The following is an 18,784-nucleotide window of genomic DNA, read 5'->3' on the forward strand; positions in this document are numbered from 1 at the left end:
ATGGTGAGGATAAGTGTGAGGTTGAGGGTGGGGTGAGGGTGAGGATGAAGGTGGGATGAGTTTGAGGTTGAGGGTGGGGTGAGGTTGAGTGTGAGTGTGTGGTGAGGTTGAGGTTTAGGGTGAGTGTGAGGATGAGGGTGGGGTGAGGTTGAGGATGAGGGTGAGGATGAGTGTGAGGTTGAGGGTGGGGTGAGGTTGAGGTTTAGGGTGAGGGTGAGGTTGAGGGTGGGATGAGGGTGAGGTTGAGGGTGAGGATGAGTGTGAGGTTGAGGGTGAGGTTGAGGATGAGGGTGAGGTTGAGGGTGGGATGAGGATGAGGGTGAGGTTGAGGGTGAGGATGAGTGTGAGGGTGAGGTTGAGGGTGGGATGAGGATGAGGGTGAGGTTGAGGGTGGGATGAGGATGAGGGTGAGGTTGAGGGTGAGGATGAGTGTGAGGTTGAGGGTGAGGGTGGGATGAAGATGAGGTTGAGGGTGGGGTGATTCTGATGATGGGGGAGTTGTGCAGTAAGGTGTTGTTGGTGCTGAGAGTGTGTGTGTGTGTGTGTGTGTGTGTGTGTGTGTGTGTGTGTGTGTGTGTTGGGGGAGGGGGGATGTGAAGGAGCCAGACGCTGTGCCTGAGTCAGAGTTACTGTGTGCGTTCAAACAATAAACACTCTTTATCTCTGAGTTGTGCAGAACGCAGCGGACAGAAACACGGCCGAGTTTTTTTTAGCGCTGACCCTCACAATGTGAAACTGTGGACAATCGACAGAAACCAGAGAAAAGACTCTTCTCCATCTTTCCACTGAATGTCTGTAATAACTTATTACTATTTATTATGATTGTTATTATTTATCGTCATTATTATTATTATTATTATTATTATTATTATTATTATGACAGTAAGATGCAGTCTGTATATTTAGGAATAAGTCCAGTGTTTTTTATACTCATCCAATCTGTTTGTGCTGCTGCCGTCTTCTTGTTACAGCTTTATCCTCTGGATTCATTAGAAAACATTCAGTTATTAAATATAATAAATATCTACTGACAGCCATTCCTCAGATTCTAATAAAACTCAGAATAAACTCAGCTCTGTGTCGCAGTGCGTTTCCAGAACATCCTCCAAAACCAGAGAGATGTGGAGAGAACAGAGAGAGAGAGAGAAAAAGAGGGCAGGCGAGAGGAAAGAGGGATGGAAGTGAGAAAGAGAGATAGAGAGCAGCAGGAGGACGACTTCACACCATACAGCTGGAGGAGAGAGAGAGAGAGAGAGAGAGAGAGAGAGACGAAGAGAGAGAGAGAGAACAGAGAGAGAGAGACGAAGAGAGAGAGAGAACAGAGAGAAAGAGAGACGAAGAGAGAGATAGTGAGAGAGAGAGAGAGAGAGAGAGAGAGAGAACAGAGAGAGAGGGAGACAGAGAGAAATGAAGAGAGAGAGAGAGAGAGAGAGAGAGAGAGAGAGAACCTAACAAACTATCACATTATTTTGTCTCCATGGAAACCAAACTATGTTCAATGCTTTCTCTCTCTCTCTCTCTCTCTCTCTCTGTCTTTCTCTCTCTTTGTCTCTCTTCTCAAACGACTCTCACTCTGTCTCAGACTGTGTGTGTGTTTTGTAAGCTGTAACATGCTGTAACAAGCTGACACACACACACACACACACACACACACACACACACACACACACAGAGTCTGAGACACACACAGACAAACACACACACCCTGACTGCTCACCACTGCTCTCAACCTCTCGAGAAATGTTGCCATGGAAACTGGTTACAATTGATAAGTTTGAAACCTGAGTGAAAATCTGACAGAGAGAGAGAGAGAGGGATACAGAGAGAGAGAGAGAGAGAGAGAGAGAGAGAGAGAGAGAGAGAGAGAGAAAGATACAGGGAGAGAGAGAGAGATACAGGGAGAGAGGGAGAGGGAGAGAGAGAGAGAGAGAGAGGGAGAGAGATACAGGGAGAGAGAGAGAGTGAAAGAGATTGGGGGGTGATTCTTTAGTCTGAAACAGTAATTCTACAGAAGTTGAAACAGATTTATATCAGAACTCACTTGTTCAGATTGTTCCTGTGTTTCTCACTGAGCCGATAATCACCTTTTACACGTTTCAACTCACTTCTGAAACACTGAGCTTCTTTAACATCTTCAGGGAACAGAGGGAAATGACGAAGATGAATTAATGATGAAGACATTTATCAGAAAATCTGATCAGTCACCAGCTGAGAACAGAGACGCACACTGAAGACAGGAGAGAGAGAGAGAGAGAGAGAGAGAGAGAGAGAGAGAGAGTGGTGATAAGTCAAGTTCTTCTGAGACACCCAGAGAAGCACAGAGCCAAATAGAGACACATGGAGACACCCAGAGACTCCCTGAAACACATGGAGACACATTGAGACACCTAGAGACACATGGAGACACCTAGAGACACATGGAGACACCCAGAGACACATGGAGACACACTGAGACACCCAGAGACACCCAGAGACATAGAGACACCTGGAGACACTCTGAGACACCTGGAGACACCCGGAGGCACCAAGACACCAAGAGACACACACCTGGAAACACCCCGAGTCACCAGGAGATACACTGAGACACCCAGAGACACATGGAGACACACAGAGACACCTGGAGACACTATGAAGACACCTGGAGACACCCGGATGCACCAAGACACACAAAAACACACAGACACCCAGAGACACACACCTGGAAATACATTGAGACACCCAGAGACACATGGAGACACCCGGACACATACAGAGACACATGGAGAGACCTGGAGACACACAGAGATATAGGGAGACACCAGGGCACACCCAGATACACACAGAGACACAGGGAGACACTCAGAGATACACAAAGACAAACAAACATACACAGAGAACACAGACAGAGAGTCATGCTGAGACACCTGGAGACACACAGACACAAAACACCTTCAGACACACTCGAGACACCCTGACACACAGAGACACCCAGAGACACAGAGACCCCTGGAATAACAATGAGAAAACCGGAGACACACTTAGACAATTGGAGACACACTGAAACACACAGAGACATCTGCAGACACACAGAGACACCCAGATACACATTGAGACACACAGAGACACCAGGAGACACACAGAGGCACACTGAGACACCCAGGGACTCACAGAGAACCACGGAGACACCCGGAGACACACAGAGACATCCGTAGACACACAGAGACATCCGTAGACACAAACAGATTCACAGAGACCCATGGAGACACACTGAGACACATTCTTCACATCATTCACACCTGTTATCTCCTGACCGTCCCGAGGCCTGCGACTGCTCTCACACACTCCGTGGAGCTCCGTGAGACACTCCCAATCCATGAGAAACTTAGGGCCTTCGTCTCAGATATGTAGCTTCACGCAGGCGCAGGACGCCCACTCAGAATTACCACCAACATCAGGCACTGCTCTGTAAGGTTCATATGATCCACACGTATGTAACACTGTGTAATACCCACACACACAAACGATACTCACACACACACACACACACACACACACACACACAAACAATTCTCACACACACACACACACACACACAAACGATACTCTCACACACACACACACACACACACACAAACGATACTCACACACACACACACACACACACAAACAATTCTCACACACACACACACACACACAAACGATACTCACACACACACACACACACACAAACGATTCTCACACACACACACACAAAAACTATACTCATACACATACACAAATGATACTCACACACATACGATACACACACACACACACAAATAATACACACACACACATAAACGATATACACACACACATACATGATACACACACACACACACACACACACACACACACACGATACACACACAGACACACGCTACAGACACACACACACACACACAAATGCACACACACGAAAACACACACACACGCACACTCAAACGATACTCACACACACACACAAACGATACTCACACACACACACACATACACATACGATACACTCACACACACACACAAATGATACTCTCACACACACACACACGATACACACACACACACACACACAAATGATACTCTCTCACACACACACACACATACGATACACACACACACACACATAAATGATATACACACACACATACATGATACACACACACACACACACACATGATACACACACAGGCACACACTACAGACACATGCACACACGCTACACACATACACATACACACACAAATGCACACACATGCTACACACACACACACAGAAGGAGTATCATTAAAGGTGTGATGTGAGAGTTAATCGGAGACGAGTCCAGAGCTATTTTCTGGAAGAGTCTGATTCTCACTGCGTCTGAATCACCTCATTAACATTCGTCCTGATAGACATGAAATCACACATTCACACTTACACACTGAGGGAGGGGGTTAAACACACACACACACACACACACACACACACAAATACACACATTGGTGTGTCCTCCAATGATCAGCAAAGAAGCAGGCGTCATGGCAACAGAGTTGGGAACTGATGTGTGTTACTGTAGAGCAGTGTGTGTGTGTGTGTGTGTGTGTGTGTGTGTGTGTGTGTGTGTGTGTGTGTGTTTGTGTGTGTGTGTGTTAGTGGCAGAGTGATTCAGGTTCTCTCTGAATTCTGGATGGAATTAATCACTGGTCCCTGCTGGAGACACAACACTGATCCAGAGTCCGTATCAGAGTGTCTCCACACACTGCTGCGAATAATTGCACACACACATACACACACACACACACACAGAGACACACACACACACACACACACAAAGGGAGAATGAAAGACAGAAACACGACTCAATTTGTATACAAATCTCATCATTATTAATAGACAGCAAGAGAGAGAGAGAGAGAAAGAGAGACAAAGAGAGAGAGAGAAAGAGACAGAGAGAGAGAGAGAGAGAAAGAGACAGAGAGAGAGAGAGAGAGAGAGAGAGAGAGAGAGAAAGAGACAGAGAGAGAGAGAGAGAGACAGAGAGAGAGAGAGAGAGAGAGAGAGAGAGAAAGAGACAGAGAGAGAGAGAGAGAGAGAGAGAGAGAGAGAGAGAGAGAGAGAGAGAGAGAGGAACATTCTCCTGCAGAAGGTCTGACACATTATCACCACTCAGCCATAATCCATACACCCACAGACACACACACACTGAGAGAGAGAGAGAGAGAGAGAGAGAGAGAGAGAGAGAGAGAGAGAGAGAGGTGAGATCCAGAGGAGTGTGAAAGGTCTAAACGGTCCAGTGGGGTTTCAGCGTCATCTGGCGGTGAGTCTTAGAAAAGCAGTCACTGTCCCTGCAACAGTGTTTCCGAAAGGGAAAGAGAAAAACGTGTCCCAAATAACGCTCTAGAGCGGAACCGGGCTCGGTGCAGAACAGAGACTGGTTCTAAATTAAATCGTTAAAGAGTCGGTGAGTTTTCCTTTGATCTCTGGGTTTATGCGGCGCTTTAATGAACGCAATTGAGACGGAACCAGCGGAAAACACTGCCGCCTTGTGGCCGTCATTGTTCAAACCTGCCTCAAATTGCGTAACGACGGTCTCCCACAATGCCCTGCTGTCACTGTTAAGTACACCCGTACTGAGACAACCCACGTGACCGAGGAACCTGCCAATCAGAACACGAGAATCCCAAAAAACGGGTGTGAAAATAGCGTCACGTTGAATGGAGACCGTGTACCGAGTGTAAGAGGACAGCCCTGGTGTCAGGGGATAATTCTGGTACAGAACAGCGCTGGTAGAAGACAGCCCTGGTTCTGGGGGACAGTGCTGGTGTAAGGGGAAGGTCCTGGTTCTGGGGGACCCTGCTGGAGAAAGGGGACGGTCCTTGTTCTAGGGGACAGTGCTGGAGTAAGGGGACAGTGCTGGTTCTGGGGGACAGTGCTGGTTCTGGGGGACAGTTCTGGAGTAAGGGGACAGTCCTGGTTCTGGGGGACAGTGCTGGTTCTGAGGGACAGTGTGGTGATGAGCTCTGGGAGGAGGGTGGCGGCGGGGCTCCTGGCTGTGGGGGCGCTGGGAGCCGGGCTGCTGATGTGGAGCACAGTCGCTCCTGGACCCGAGAGGAAGAGAGAAATACTGAAGGTAATGCATCCACATTAAACATCTGTAGTCTTTCCAGAACCAGAACATGACCCACGTTCAACATGTACACAACACAAAACACTACACTACACAACAATACAGGCCTAATATTAAAATGAAATGTGTGTGTGTGTGTGTGAGCAGGAACTGCCGGAGCAGAACACTCTTCGGATGGAGGAGAGCCGCAGGAGGAACGCTCTGGTGATGCAGGTCCTGAAGGATGCGGCGGAGACGGAGGACAACATCACCTGGGGACCCAAATAAACAAAAACACCAACAAATAAACAACTCAGTACACATCCATCAACAGCTTCACTTCCACAGAAACACTTAAATATCACAATAAACCTGGTCCTCAGCCTGGGACTGAGGAGTGGACTAAAGACAAGTACAGTCTCCAGAAAAGGAACAGTTGTAAATATATTTCTGAAGTTGAGTGTTTGTTGTGAAAGTGGTGAGAAATGAATCTGTAAATAAAATCATTATCTTCATTGAATTAAATCCCTTTGTACTTTTTCCCCTCAGAGCTTTAATAAATATTCACTTATCAATTATTCACTAAATAATTTAACTTTTTAGGGAGTTTTTTTAATGATTATTATTATTTATATATTTTAATATTTATTTATTTTGACTTCACTTTGTTCTTTGTCAAAATGGAAATAAAAGTAGAATGTAATTATATCTCGGTTCTGCGTAAACCGTGCGCAGCATTGACGCACTGTAAACTGCGTGAACTGTTTCCTGTTTAAAGGTCACAGTCGCAGCGCGAGGAGAATTTTGGCTTCAAATAAAACACAGAAAGCTTTGAAGATCAAAGGGCGGCGGAGGCAACAACAACAACATCGGAGACAATACGAGTAAGAGACAGACGCGCGGGGAGGACCGGGGTGATGCTTGTGTGTGTGTGTGTGTGTGTGTGTGTGTGTGTGTGTGTGTGTGTGTGTGTGTGAGTGTGTGTAATCAATAAAATCAATAAAAATTATCAGTTTTTATTGATTTAATTATTAATATGAATTTACTACTGAACTGAAGAAGTGTTTTATTAAAGACGCTGGGACCGACACTCGGATTCAGACAAAACCAAACAATCTCTGAGCGCGAGAGGAATCTATGGAAGCAGACTTTGAAATATTACCACCTTTGAATTTGTAGCACTGATTTTATTATTATTATTATTATTATTATTATTTTGCACTGAAAATATTCATCTGAATGTAATTGCTTTTGAATCGAACTCGTGAATTTTAAAGAGCACGTTTTCACTGTTGTTATTGAAGGGTTAATAAATTCAGATGAAAAAAATTCAAGCTCAGTAAAATTAAAACGATATATTTCGAAATTGCTCAAATTCTGTAGACGACGTTCAGACACCAAAATACGAGTCACAAAAACTTCAGAGTCACATCCGGGTCACCAAGGATGAGCAATCGATTCATCTGGATTTTCTCTTTCACCTTTAAATGGTGCAGTAGTTACATTCTGTCGCCGCTAGGTGATATACGAACACAACTTCTACACCGTGGAAAAACTACACGTTTAGCTTCTTTCCGCGGATATTATCTCTTTATTTTCAAAGTGTCTCAGAAATCTGAAAGTCTCACTAAAGACACAATAACAGACTATTGATGTCCTGAAGATGAAGAGATTCTACTGTGGAGATGTTGTGTAATGGCCCTGTGAACAGAGCGTGTGATTTGACAGAATGTGGAGACGTGAACTGTGGGAAAACTAGAACACCCCATGAAAGCCTTTGTCTTTTGAAACATATTTAAACATATGGACATTTGACTTTCATTTGAACAGCACAGAGAGGTGGAGCTTATCTGTTTCTCTATGGATTTCTGTTGTTTACTAAAAATAAAAACACAAACAGGAGATAAACACCCGGCTCGAGCTCAGAGCAGCACCTCACACTCACAGCACATTAATTTGAAGACTATTACACACACACAGTGTGTCTCAGAGTGAGACTGTGTGTTTGTCTGTGAGAGTGAGACGGTGTGTTTGTCTGTGAGAGTGAGACGGTGTGCGTCTCTGTGAGAGTGAAACGGTGTGTGTCTCTGAGAGTGAGACAGTGTTTGTCTCTGTGAGAGTGAGATGGTGTGTGTCTCTCTGAGAGTGAGACAGTGTTTGTCTCTGAGAGTGAGACGGCGTTTGTCTCTGTGAGAGTGAAATGGTGTGTGTCTCAGAGTGAGATGGTGTTTGTCTCTGTGAGAGTGAGATGGTGTTTGTCTCTGTGAGAGTGAGACGGTGTTTGTCTCTGTGAGAGTGAGATGGTGTGTGTCTCTCTGAGAGTGAGACAGTGTTTGTCTCTGTGAGAGTGAGATGGTGTGTCTCTGAGAAGTGTGTGTCTCTGTGAGAGGTGTGTGCTTCTGTGAGAGTGAGACAGTGTGTGTCTCTGTGAGAGTGAGACAGTGTGTGTCTCTGTGAGAGTGAGGCAGTGTGTGTCTCTGTGAGAGTGAGACAGTGTGTGTCTCTGTGAGAGTGAGACAGTGTGTGTCTCTGTGAGAGGTGTGCGTCTCTGTGAGAGTGAGATGGTGTGTGTCTCTGTGAGAGTGAGACAGTGTTTGTCTCTGTGAGAGTGAGACGGTGTGTGTCTCTGTGAGAGTGAGACGGTGTTTGTCTCTGTGAGAGTGAGACAGTGTTTGTCTCTGTGAGAGTGAGATGGTGTTTGTCTCTCTGAGAGGTGTGCGTCTCTGTGAGAGGTGTGTGCTTCGGTGAGAGTGAGACTGTGTGTGTCTCTGTGAGAGTGAGACAGTGTGCGTCTCTGTGAGAGTGAGACATTGTCTGCTGTGTGTTTACAGAGTGGCCACTTTATTGGAAAACCCCAGACAGCAGTGAGGACTCAGTAATTTCAGTGATGTCCAGTTTTCCAGCTCCATCTGCTCCTCCCCCGAGTCCCCCCCGAATCCCTTCCTCCTCCATCATGGAGAACTGCTGGAGCTGTCGGTTCCTTTCCGGTTCCGCGCTGATGTTCTCCGCTGGATACGTGTACCACGCAGCTCGGAGAACCATGAGGCTCGGCGGCCCGACATCGATGGGAACTGTGGCGCAGATCGTCTTCGCCTCAGGTCAGTGGTTCTTCACTCTCTTGAGCAGACACACCACTACAAAATAAGAGTCTCCCAACACTGCATTAACCATCGTCTGAGCGCGTCACTCTGGATCCACACACAGTCGAACTCAACCCTGGTCCGACAGATGTTCTCAGATTCACAAAGACAGGAAAGAGTTAATTTACACAATTCAACTCCTTCATCTAACAATTAAAACGCCATGGACGCATCACACACGGAGAACATTCCTCTCCGGAACCCAGCAGAACCAGCCTGGCGCTCAGTGAACGTGAGATCTGACATTTCTGAAATGTGCCAAAGCTGATCTCAGACCTGTCTCCGTTCCGATCACAGACGAGATTCCTGCGTGGGACTCTCTCGTGTAATAAACGGAGCCCAGTGAAGTCTGAGCAGTAACCGCTGTGTTGTTGTCCCCAGGTCTCGCTGCGTGGGGATTGGTGGTGATTTTTGATCCAGTCGGAAAATCTTCAAAGAAAACGGACTCATAGAAGAGAGGACTTTAGAGTTATTCAGCCATCGGGTCAATGATGTAAAACTGTAATAAAGTGATGAAATGATGTATTTTATCTTGTTTCGCTGCTATAAACTCATCTGATAAACAAGTAAAATCTCAGAATCCATCTGGAACGATACTTGAAGAAGTGTAAAAACTGATTGTTGTGATCAAAGTAAAGAGTGAAGAGTGAAGAGTGGCTCTGTTCTTGGTCCACTTTCATTTCATTTATACGTGCTTCCTCTGGGCCTGATTCTACAGGATTACGGGCTGGTCCTATCACAGCTGTGCAGATGATACTCAGATTTACACGGCCCTGTCCCCAAACGACTCTGGTCCTGACTCATTAAGTAAGTGAACACATCACTAACTGGACGGGACACAACTTTCTGCAGCTGAATAAAGATAAAACTGAGATTATTCTGTTTGGGAACAGCACTGAGAGACAAAGATTGGCTGCGTATCTGGACTCGAGGGCCCTCAAATCTAAAGAACTGACTCTGACCCTTGGTGTATTAATGGACACAGATCAGTTTTAGTCTCATATTAAAGCAGTTACTACATCAGCATTTTACCATCTTAAGAACATCAGTAAGATATTTTCTGACTGAACCAGAGCTGGAGAAACTTATCCACGCCTTTATTTCTAGCATTGATCACTGTAATCGTCTCTTAACTGGACCTCCACAAAAGACCATTAAACAGCGTCAGTGGATTCAGAACACAGCCCCAGAGTCTCCCTCGGAGCACTTCTTTTATTGTATTATTTTTAATTGTTTGGATCATTTTCATCATGTTTTCTTTTACTCTTTTTTTGTGTTCGTTTTATTGCACTATTTTGATAGTTTTAATGGACTTTTATGATTTTGATTCTTGTTTTTAATTGAACTGGTTTTCCTTGCCTTGAAGGTAAACAGTTCTAGAGAAATGTTAGGATTCAGAGGGTTTTAAGAGTCAGTGTTTCGTCCACAATGTTCTGAAGTAGGGACAGAGTTGAGGAAAATGCGGTCCTCTTTTCTTCTCTAATCGTCTTCTTTATCACCGCCCACATGGAGATGAGACTCGGGGCTTTGTTTTGTTTTGACCCTTAATGGTTTAAAGTGTATAATTATAACTCATTAAATAAATTCACCATTGTTGTCATCAAGAAGAAGAATCACAGAAATATAGTTTTAAAAACATCATCCTTTAAATGTCCCTTCACTTTGACAAAAGCGTACGAGCCCTTTATCGCTGCACCCGAATATTTAACTGAAATAAAACAACACCGTCATTAGACTGATGGGTTTTCACAAACTGACAGACATTTATTTTGTGTTTTACTTAATATTTTTATGATTAAAATCAATAATTGCACATTTTCTGATGTAAGATCAGATTAACCAATTAAATATGTGTAGATCCGGTTTAAAATCATTGAGGGTGTGTTTACATTCTTAAGTAAAACGTAGCCTGAGCCTCTTGTGACCGTTTACACAGATTTACAGCTTTTCTGTGGATTCAGTTCTATTGGTTGATTTGAGTGAAATGGTCGCTCTGTGGTGAACACGCAGAACAAAAGCTAGGGTTTCGCTTGATGTAATGAAAAGCTCGTGATTGTTCAAATAAAAGAAAAACATGAAAAACAAAAATTGTTTTAACAGTCTTCAAACTCGTTTTTTATTTCCACACCCGTATTCAGGGTGAAGTCCCGCCCCTGCGCTGTGATTGGCTGAGGCCTGAGAACAGGTCCAGAATGAAGTCGACTGTAAAATGGCGGCCGTCAGGAGCGCGTTAGTGACTTTGAGACCAAATCTGTTTTTCAAAAATAAGCTCCGGTTCCCCGCGGAGCTCAGGGCCGCTTCACGAGTGAGTTTATACCGCACTGTCTGTGATACTTGTTTTGGAATGTAACGTTCGGTATTTGCGTCTTATTAGAACTCCCCGGTCCACCTTAAATCAGGGCTGTTAAACAGCGGCGCCTCTGGGGAGAGCGGTTTCTGCGGCACGGTTTAAGGTGGAACGCGGAGTTCCAATAAAAAACATTCATTTTAAGGCAATTCTATTTTTTTGGTTTTTAGACTTGTGTGTATAAATAAAGCTGGAAAATAAAAGGAATTTACCCTTCACTGAGTTTATAGCACATTATCATTTTAACTTTAAATGGATTCATTATATTATTTTTTTTTTCATTCTGCATTACAAACATCTTAATAAGTCCAATTTTCTCTCGGATTATCTTAATGTAACGTTTGATTGAATATTTTGTGTTGTGTGTCTCAGTCTGAACACAGCGGGGCTGGAGCTGGACGTGAAATACAGGAATCAACAGAAGAATATAAATTTGTAGAAAGACTAATCCCCCCGTCAAGAATTCCTCCTCCACTGAAACATGAGGGGTCCGCTCCTTCAGGATGGAGACCACCGGCAGGTAAACACACAGAATTATAAAGAACAACAAATACATCATGTTGTGGGGTTATTTAGACAACTAACTTGGGTTGGATACATGGCTGAAGATCATAGATTAATTAGTTAAATAGAAAGAAAATTTCTAATAAATTGAGATCATCTGCTGGACCGAGTGGAGATTTGGGTTCCGCCTGGGTCTGATGAGCTTTGAACAAATGTTTATAAGTGTTTATCATATTCTCCTGTGTCTTACTGTTTATTTAGAGACTCAGCCATCGCTGCCGTACATGATCCGGCGCTCCAGGATGCACAACATTCCAGTTTATTCTGAAATTAAACACGGAAACCAGAAAAGTACGATACTGCGCAAAGTGGAGGGAGATATCTGGGTGAGGAAGATCTTTACGAATAAAGTTTTTACTAATGATCTGAAAAATAAATAAATAAACAAATTAAAAAGCTGATACAAAGTAATAAATATTTCTGTCTGAAATCCTCGTGATGGTTTCTGTCACAGCTGTGTTTTTCAGTGAGTCAAATTACAACAGGCTACAGTTGGGCTTAGGTTCAAGGTCAATATTAATCTCCCCAACAAGCAGCTGGTGGCACAGCCGGCAGTAAACCATTCAAACGATCACCAACATACTTCAGCCACCTCCATCCACAACCCCCAGCATGTCTGAATGAGCGGAGAAATCCTGCTGTGGGACGTATTGGAGATTGTGTTTATGCTGTGAGCACTGATATATAAGTGTGTGTGTTAGGCCCTGAACACTGATGTGCGGGAGTTTTTGACGGAGCTGACGGCGAAAGAGACCGTGACGCAGGTAAACGAAGTGACCGCAACCATCCGCATCAAAGGAGAGTTTCACAACGAGCTCCGAGACTGGCTCCAGAGCAGAGGATTCTGACCCGACACTGGCTCCAGAGCAGAGGATTCTGACCTGAAACCAGACCCTGTTCACACTGCTGATTGTTCTCAGTTTACTGATATCAACTCTCCATTTTGGTTCATTTTTCTCTTCCTCTGCTCTTTACGCTGTATGAAGAATTGTTGCGAATAAAACTTTGTTAAATTAAATTAAAACTGAAGAACATTTTCTATTCAATCAGCTTCAAAATGGAATAATCCATAGTCTTGGATTTTGGTCAGGTTCTTTTGTGTGTGTGTGTGTGTGTGTGTGTGTGTGTGTGTGTTTGTTTGTTTTGTTGGAAGTTGTAAATTAAAGTTTATTTGAAACTTTGGAAAAACTGAAATAAAAATATTAAGTGAAATAATGTCACTGTGCTGGAATTACTCTTTAAAAATATAAACGCCCAAATTTATCAAAGATGTCACGTGGTTTCAGTGAATGAACTTTATAAAGAATTGATCTGCGGAGAAGTGAAGGAGGTGGGAGTTTTAAAACCGTTGTGTAATTGTTTTTGTGATTAACTTTTACTGTGAAAAGCAGAAATTTTGGAGTCGATTCTGCGCAAATCTATCGCCTTGCGTTGCGAACGAAGTCTAACGTCATCAGCCTGCGTCCCGCGTGTGAGGAGGAAACAGCGCGTGAGTAAACAACACTGCAAACAAGTAACAAAACGAATAAAGTCCCCGTTAATGAAGGTGCTTCCGACTCTTCCACACGAACCAGGAACCTTCCGTTCCACCTTAAATATTACTGTAATCTGAATGGTCCATTTAAGGTGGAACGGAGCTTTGAGTACATTCGGACGCAACTGCTTTAAAGGGGACTTTAACCAAATTCTGAAATTCTACGTCCCCCGCTGTCTCTTCTTTATACACATCACACACTCTCTCTGTGGGTAGTGTGACGGTGTGTGTGTGTGTGTGTATTCAGGGTGGACGATGGAGAGACTGTGTGTGACAGTGTGTGTGTATTCAGGGTGGATGATGGAGAGACACGGTGTGTGTGTGTGTTATTCAGGGTGGACGATGGAGAGACTGTGTGTGAGTGTGTGTGTATTCAGGGTGGACGATGGAGAGACACGGTGTGTGTGTGTGTTATTCAGGGTGGACGATGGAGAGACTGTGTGTGAGTGTGTGTGTATTCAGGGTGGATGATGGAGAGACAGGGGTGGGTGTGTGTGTGTGTGTGTATTCAGGGTGGACGATGGAAACACTGTGTGTGACGGTGTGTGTGTGTATTCAGGGTGGACGATGGAGAGACGGGTGTGTGTGTGTGTGTGTATTCAGGGTGGATGATGGAGAGACAGGGGTGGGTGTGTGTGTGTGTGTGTATTCAGGGTGGACGATGGAGAGACGGGTGTGTGTGTATTCAGGGTGGACGATGGAGAGACTGTGTGTGACAGTGTGTGTGTATTCAGGGTGGATGATGGAGAGACACGGTGTGTGTGTGTGTTATTCAGGGTGGACGATGGAGAGACTGTGTGTGAGTGTGTGTGTATTCAGGGTGGATGATGGAGAGACAGGGGTGGGTGTGTGTGTGTGTGTGTATTCAGGGTGGACGATGGAAACACTGTGTGTGACGGTGTGTGTGTGTATTCAGGGTGGACGATGGAGAGACGGGTGTGTGTGTATTCAGGGTGGACGATGGAGACACTGTGTGTGACGGTGTGTGTGTGTGTGTGTATTCAGGGTGGACGATGGAGAGAATGTTCCGGGTTCCTGTGAGTGTACGGAAGCTGCTGACTGACATTACACCGAAGGAGGAGGAGTTCGGGGACTGGACCGATCCGGAACCGGAGCCCGTGGTCAGGGACGGCATCTCTCTTCCGGTCCTAGGTTCCTCAGAGGTTCTCCTGACTCCGTGTGGAAGCGACTCTGAGGGAGGACAGGGTTCTCCTCGCGTGTGTGGGCTGTGTTTGTGTAAACCAGCGCTCTACACCTGCCCCAGGTGTAACGTTCCGTTCTGTGGAGTGTTCTGCTACCGGAGCTCTGCCCACTCCGAATGTTCAGAGGAGTTCTATAAGGAATGTGTCTCTGAGGAGCTGAGGAGCCGCGCCGAGACCCAGGATGAGGCAAGGAGGAGAATATGGAGCATGCAGGAGATCCTCCTGAGGCTGAGGAAGAGTTCTCTCGCTGACGGAGGAATGGAGAACGTTCTGAAGGATCATGTGGAAGAACCAGGGGCGGGACTCACAGAGTCGGACACGGAGGCTCTAGAACTTCTCGCCAAACTGGCAGAACTCCAGGAGAACGGAAAGGAGGAGGAGAGAGAGGAGATCCTGGAGATCCTGCAGAGACTCAGACAGACTCAAGAAGGTGAGGAGGGTGATGAAGATGAAGACGATGAAGATTTAGCCACGAAGTTCTCTGGACTGAACGTGGAGTCTTTGACAGAACAACAGCTGTGGAACCTGCTGCCGTCTCGACACAGACAGAGGTTCCAGGAGCTCCTGAAGGGGGGAGGAGTCTCAGGTGAGGAAGTAGTTGTAAAACGAACTGCGGGCAGTAGAGGGCAACAGGGGACATAGGGGACATGCTTTAGGATCACTGTACAACCACAATGAAATTTGACCTCTGCAGTGAACACACACACGCTCTAATTTTTATTATGTATATAATATATGGAGCAGCACGGTGGCGCAGCAGGTAGTGTAGCAGTCACACAGCTCCAGGGACCTGGAGGTTGTGGGTTCGATTCCCACTCCAGGTGACTGTCTGTGAGGAGTGTGGTGTGTTCTCCCTGTGTCTGCGTGGGTTTCCTCCAGGTGACTGTCTTTAAGGAGTGTGGTGTGTTCTCCCTGTGTCTGTGTGGGTTTCCTCCTGGTGACTGTCTGTGAGGAGTGTGGTGTGTTCTCCCTGTGTCTGCGTGGGTTTCCTCCGGGTGACTGTCTGTGAGGAGTGTGGTGTGTTCTCCCCGTGTTCGCGTGGGTTTCCTCCGGGTGACTGTCTGTGAGGAGTGTGGTGTGTTCTCCCTGTGTTCGTGTGGGTTTCCTCTGGGTGACTGTCTGTGAGGAGTGTGGTGTGTTCTCCGGGTGACTGTCTGTGAGGAGTGTGGTGTGTTCTCCCTGTGTCTGCGTGGGTTTCCTCCTGGTGACTGTCTGTGAGGAGTGTGGTGTGTTCTCTCTGTGTCTGCGTGGGTTTCCTCCGGGTGACTGTCTGTGAGGAGTGTGGTGTGTTCTCCCTGTGTTCGTGTGGGTTTCCTCTGGGTGACTGTCTGTGAGGAGTGTGGTGTGTTCTCCCTGTGTCTGCGTGGGTTTCCTCCTGGTGACTGTCTGTGAGGAGTGTGGTGTGTTCTCTCTGTGTCTGCGTGGGTTTCCTCCGGGTGACTGTCTGTGAGGAGTGTGGTGTGTTCTCCCCGTGTTCGCGTGGGTTTCCTCCGGGTGACTGTCTGTGAGGAGTGTGGTGTGTTCTCCCCGTGTTCGTGTGGGTTTCCTCTGGGTGACTGTCTGTGAGGAGTGTGGTGTGTTCTCCCTGTGTCTGCGTGGGTTTCCTCCGGGTGACTGTCTGTGAGGAGTGTGGTGTGTTCTCCCCGTGTTCGTGTGGGTTTCCTCAGGGTGACTGTCTGTGAGGAGTGTGGTGTGTTCTCCCTGTGTCTGCGTGGGTTTCCTCCGGGTGACTGTCTGTGAGGAGTGTGGTGTGTTCTCTCTGTGTCTGCGTGGGTTTCCTCCGGGTGACTGTCTGTGAGGAGTGTGGTGTGTTCTCCCCTTGTTCGCATGGGTTTCCTCCGGGTGACTGTCTGTGAGGAGTGTGGTGTGTTCTCTCTGTGTCTGCGTGGGTTTCCTCCGGGTGACTGTCTGTGAGGAGTGTGGTGTGTTCTCTCTGTGTCTGCGTGGGTTTCCTCCGGGTGACTGTCTGTGAGGAGTGTGGTGTGTTCTCTCTGTGTCTGCGTGGGTTTCCTCCGGGTGCTCCGGTTTCCTATGTGTGTTGCCCTGTGAAGGACTGGTGCCCCCTCCAGGGTGTATTCCCGCCTTGTGCCCAATGATTCCAGGTAGGCTCTGGACCCACCGTGACCCTGAACTGGATAAGGGTTACAGATAATGAATGAATATATAATATATGGAATTAATTGAGGGAAGTATGTGGAAGTCCCATTTTTCTGTGCTGCAGCAATGGGCAGTGATGACAGGAGCTCGGCCAATCACTGATCCTTACTGAGACTAATACAGAGCGTCCAATCGGCTTCCTGGCATCTAACGCCTCGGGCGCTTGGTCACTCTCTCCAGTAACAGATGTGTTGTCTCTCAGTGCCTCTGTGTTCAGGCTCCAATTCTCTGTTTAAAAATGTTTTCCCTTTGTTTTTTTCCCAGCTCTGAGTTTAGATCTGGACTGTACACACCCCCCAACAGAGGGAGGGAGAAACACACACACACACAGAAATTCCTAACACTGTTTTATTGTTGTTAAAGTATCTGTGTGGGTGTCTGTAATGTGTCTCCAGTCTGAAATGTAAAATTCTCACTCCAGCTCTGATTTGTAGTGTCAGTGTGTGTGTGTGTGTGTGTGTGGTGTGGTGTTGGGAGGTTGTTGAAGCCGAGAGCGAGACACAAACTGCGCCACCAAAAAAATATTATTTTCACCAGCTGCTGCTGCATTAAACCGTCAAAAATCAAAGGTGAATTTGATGTTAGCTCGTGTCTAACGTTATACGTTCTCATATTGAAGAACCATGATCTAAGATTCATCATTAGAGGCGGAGCTTGTTCCAGTGAAAGGAACTGAAGGAGTCCTGTTTATTCTGCACTCATTCTGAACTGTCCTTCTGTCACCGCAGGGTTGGTGGAGGTGTGGAGGCCGTGGTGGGAGAAGCACCAACCGAACACTACAGCACTGATCCAGGAGCTGCAGCTGGAGGAAGAGGAGGAAGAGTCGAGAGCTGAGGGAGATGCAGAGAGTGAAGAAACTGAAAAATCTCTTGAAACTGAATCTAAAAACCCAAATAAAGCCCACTCTCAGTCCAAACAGAGCCACGAAAAACGGATAAAAACCAGGGAAAACGTCTCTAACCGTGCTCCGCCCGTCAGCACTAAAACCCCGCCCCTCAGTCAGCTCTGCTCCAGCCCCTCCCCTTTCGTCCACTTCTCTGTGGTCAACACTCTCTACGGCTTCGCTTTCTCGCTGCGCCTCTTTAACGGAGACACCGCGGAGCCCGAGTTCTGTCCGCTGGTTCTAGATATATCCGAGGGCCTGGGTTCAGGCCGAGTGTTCTGCTCGCTGTCGGAGGCTCTGGAGCGAGCCGTTTCCGCGGCGGTGGACTTCGACCGTCAGTGTCCGGACGCTCCCATCCTGGCTTTATCGGCCGTGGCTCACATCCTGTTTGGAGAGAGCGAGGACGAGCCGACGGGGTTCGCTCTCTCGGCTCTGTCTCAGCTCAGAACCGCCCTCAGAGACGCCAGAAAGAACCGGAGCGGAGGACGAGACGCAGAGGAGGAGACGCAGAGGAGGAGGTGTTTTCTGGCAGAAAAAAAGTGTGTGTTTTTTCAGTCCTGGGTGAAAGAGAACAGCGCCACTCTCAGGAGTTCAGCGAGAGAAACGTGGAGAGAATACCTGAGGAGAAGAGCGGAGAGAGAGAGGATGGACAGAGAGAGGAGAGCGGTGGAGGAGAGAGGGAGGAAGAGACGAGGGAAAACCCTGATCCAGGAGATTTAAGAGTTTTCAGAATTATTTTTCAAAAACTTCAACAACAAACAAAACTGGAAACTTTTACCCAGAATTCAGTTCAGAATCATATCAATATCATCATCAAAAATAAAGAGGTGTTTATTTCAGGGCCATGTCTGAGG

At 46.4% G+C, this 18,784-nt stretch overlaps 3 protein-coding genes across 4 annotated transcripts; all 3 read left to right on the forward strand.

The window, feature by feature from the left end:
- Nucleotides 1–5,406: 5,406 nt before the first annotated feature.
- On the forward strand, nt 5,407–6,614 carry uqcc3 (ubiquinol-cytochrome c reductase complex assembly factor 3). Its single transcript, XM_066651645.1, has 2 exons — nt 5,407–6,127; nt 6,272–6,614. Exons 1-2 carry the CDS (start codon nt 6,011–6,013, stop codon nt 6,389–6,391), a joined length of 237 nt encoding a protein of 78 aa, XP_066507742.1. The 5' UTR covers nt 5,407–6,010; the 3' UTR covers nt 6,392–6,614.
- A 4,732-nt stretch (nt 6,615–11,346) lies between these two features.
- mrpl49 (mitochondrial ribosomal protein L49) lies at nt 11,347–13,314 on the forward strand. Its single transcript, XM_066651117.1, has 4 exons — nt 11,347–11,548; nt 11,963–12,110; nt 12,356–12,480; nt 12,856–13,314. The coding sequence occupies exons 1-4, from the start codon at nt 11,453–11,455 to the stop codon at nt 13,000–13,002; spliced, it is 516 nt and encodes a 171-aa protein (XP_066507214.1). The 5' UTR covers nt 11,347–11,452; the 3' UTR covers nt 13,003–13,314.
- Nucleotides 13,315–13,571: 257 nt separating this feature from the next.
- znhit2 (zinc finger, HIT-type containing 2) lies at nt 13,572–18,773 on the forward strand. 2 transcript variants are annotated; one of them, XM_066651734.1, is made up of 4 exons: nt 13,691–13,905; nt 14,050–14,086; nt 14,694–15,476; nt 17,776–18,773. In XM_066651734.1, exons 2-4 carry the CDS (start codon nt 14,074–14,076, stop codon nt 18,648–18,650), a joined length of 1,671 nt encoding a protein of 556 aa, XP_066507831.1. In that variant the 5' UTR covers nt 13,691–13,905; nt 14,050–14,073; the 3' UTR covers nt 18,651–18,773. The 2 variants fall into 2 exon arrangements, with proteins under 2 accessions (XP_066507832.1, XP_066507831.1); XM_066651735.1 differs by lacking the exons at nt 13,691–13,905; nt 14,050–14,086 and adding an exon at nt 13,572–13,643.
- Nucleotides 18,774–18,784: the final 11 nt, after the last annotated feature.

Source organism: Hoplias malabaricus, chromosome 18, assembly GCF_029633855.1.
Source record: "Hoplias malabaricus isolate fHopMal1 chromosome 18, fHopMal1.hap1, whole genome shotgun sequence".
NCBI lineage: Eukaryota > Metazoa > Chordata > Actinopteri > Characiformes > Erythrinidae > Hoplias > Hoplias malabaricus.

What these genes read in the sequence shown, in the direction of transcription:
- mrpl49 (XM_066651117.1), top strand. Translation starts at nt 11,453, where the DNA reads ATGGCGGCCGTCAGGAGCGCGTTAGTGACTTTGAGACCAAATCTGTTT. An exon ending in AGCTCAGGGCCGCTTCACGA is followed by an intron (nt 11,549 to 11,962) that starts GTGAGTTTATAC and finishes TGTGTGTCTCAG; the next exon opens with TCTGAACACAGCGGGGCTGG. An exon ending in AAGTGGAGGGAGATATCTGG is followed by an intron (nt 12,481 to 12,855) that starts GTGAGGAAGATC and finishes TGTGTGTGTTAG; the next exon opens with GCCCTGAACACTGATGTGCG.
- uqcc3 (XM_066651645.1), top strand. Translation starts at nt 6,011, where the DNA reads ATGAGCTCTGGGAGGAGGGTGGCGGCGGGGCTCCTGGCTGTGGGGGCG. An exon ending in GGAAGAGAGAAATACTGAAG is followed by an intron (nt 6,128 to 6,271) that starts GTAATGCATCCA and finishes GTGTGTGAGCAG; the next exon opens with GAACTGCCGGAGCAGAACAC.
- znhit2 (XM_066651734.1), top strand. An exon ending in GAAGGGGGGAGGAGTCTCAG is followed by an intron (nt 15,477 to 17,775) that starts GTGAGGAAGTAG and finishes CTGTCACCGCAG; the next exon opens with GGTTGGTGGAGGTGTGGAGG.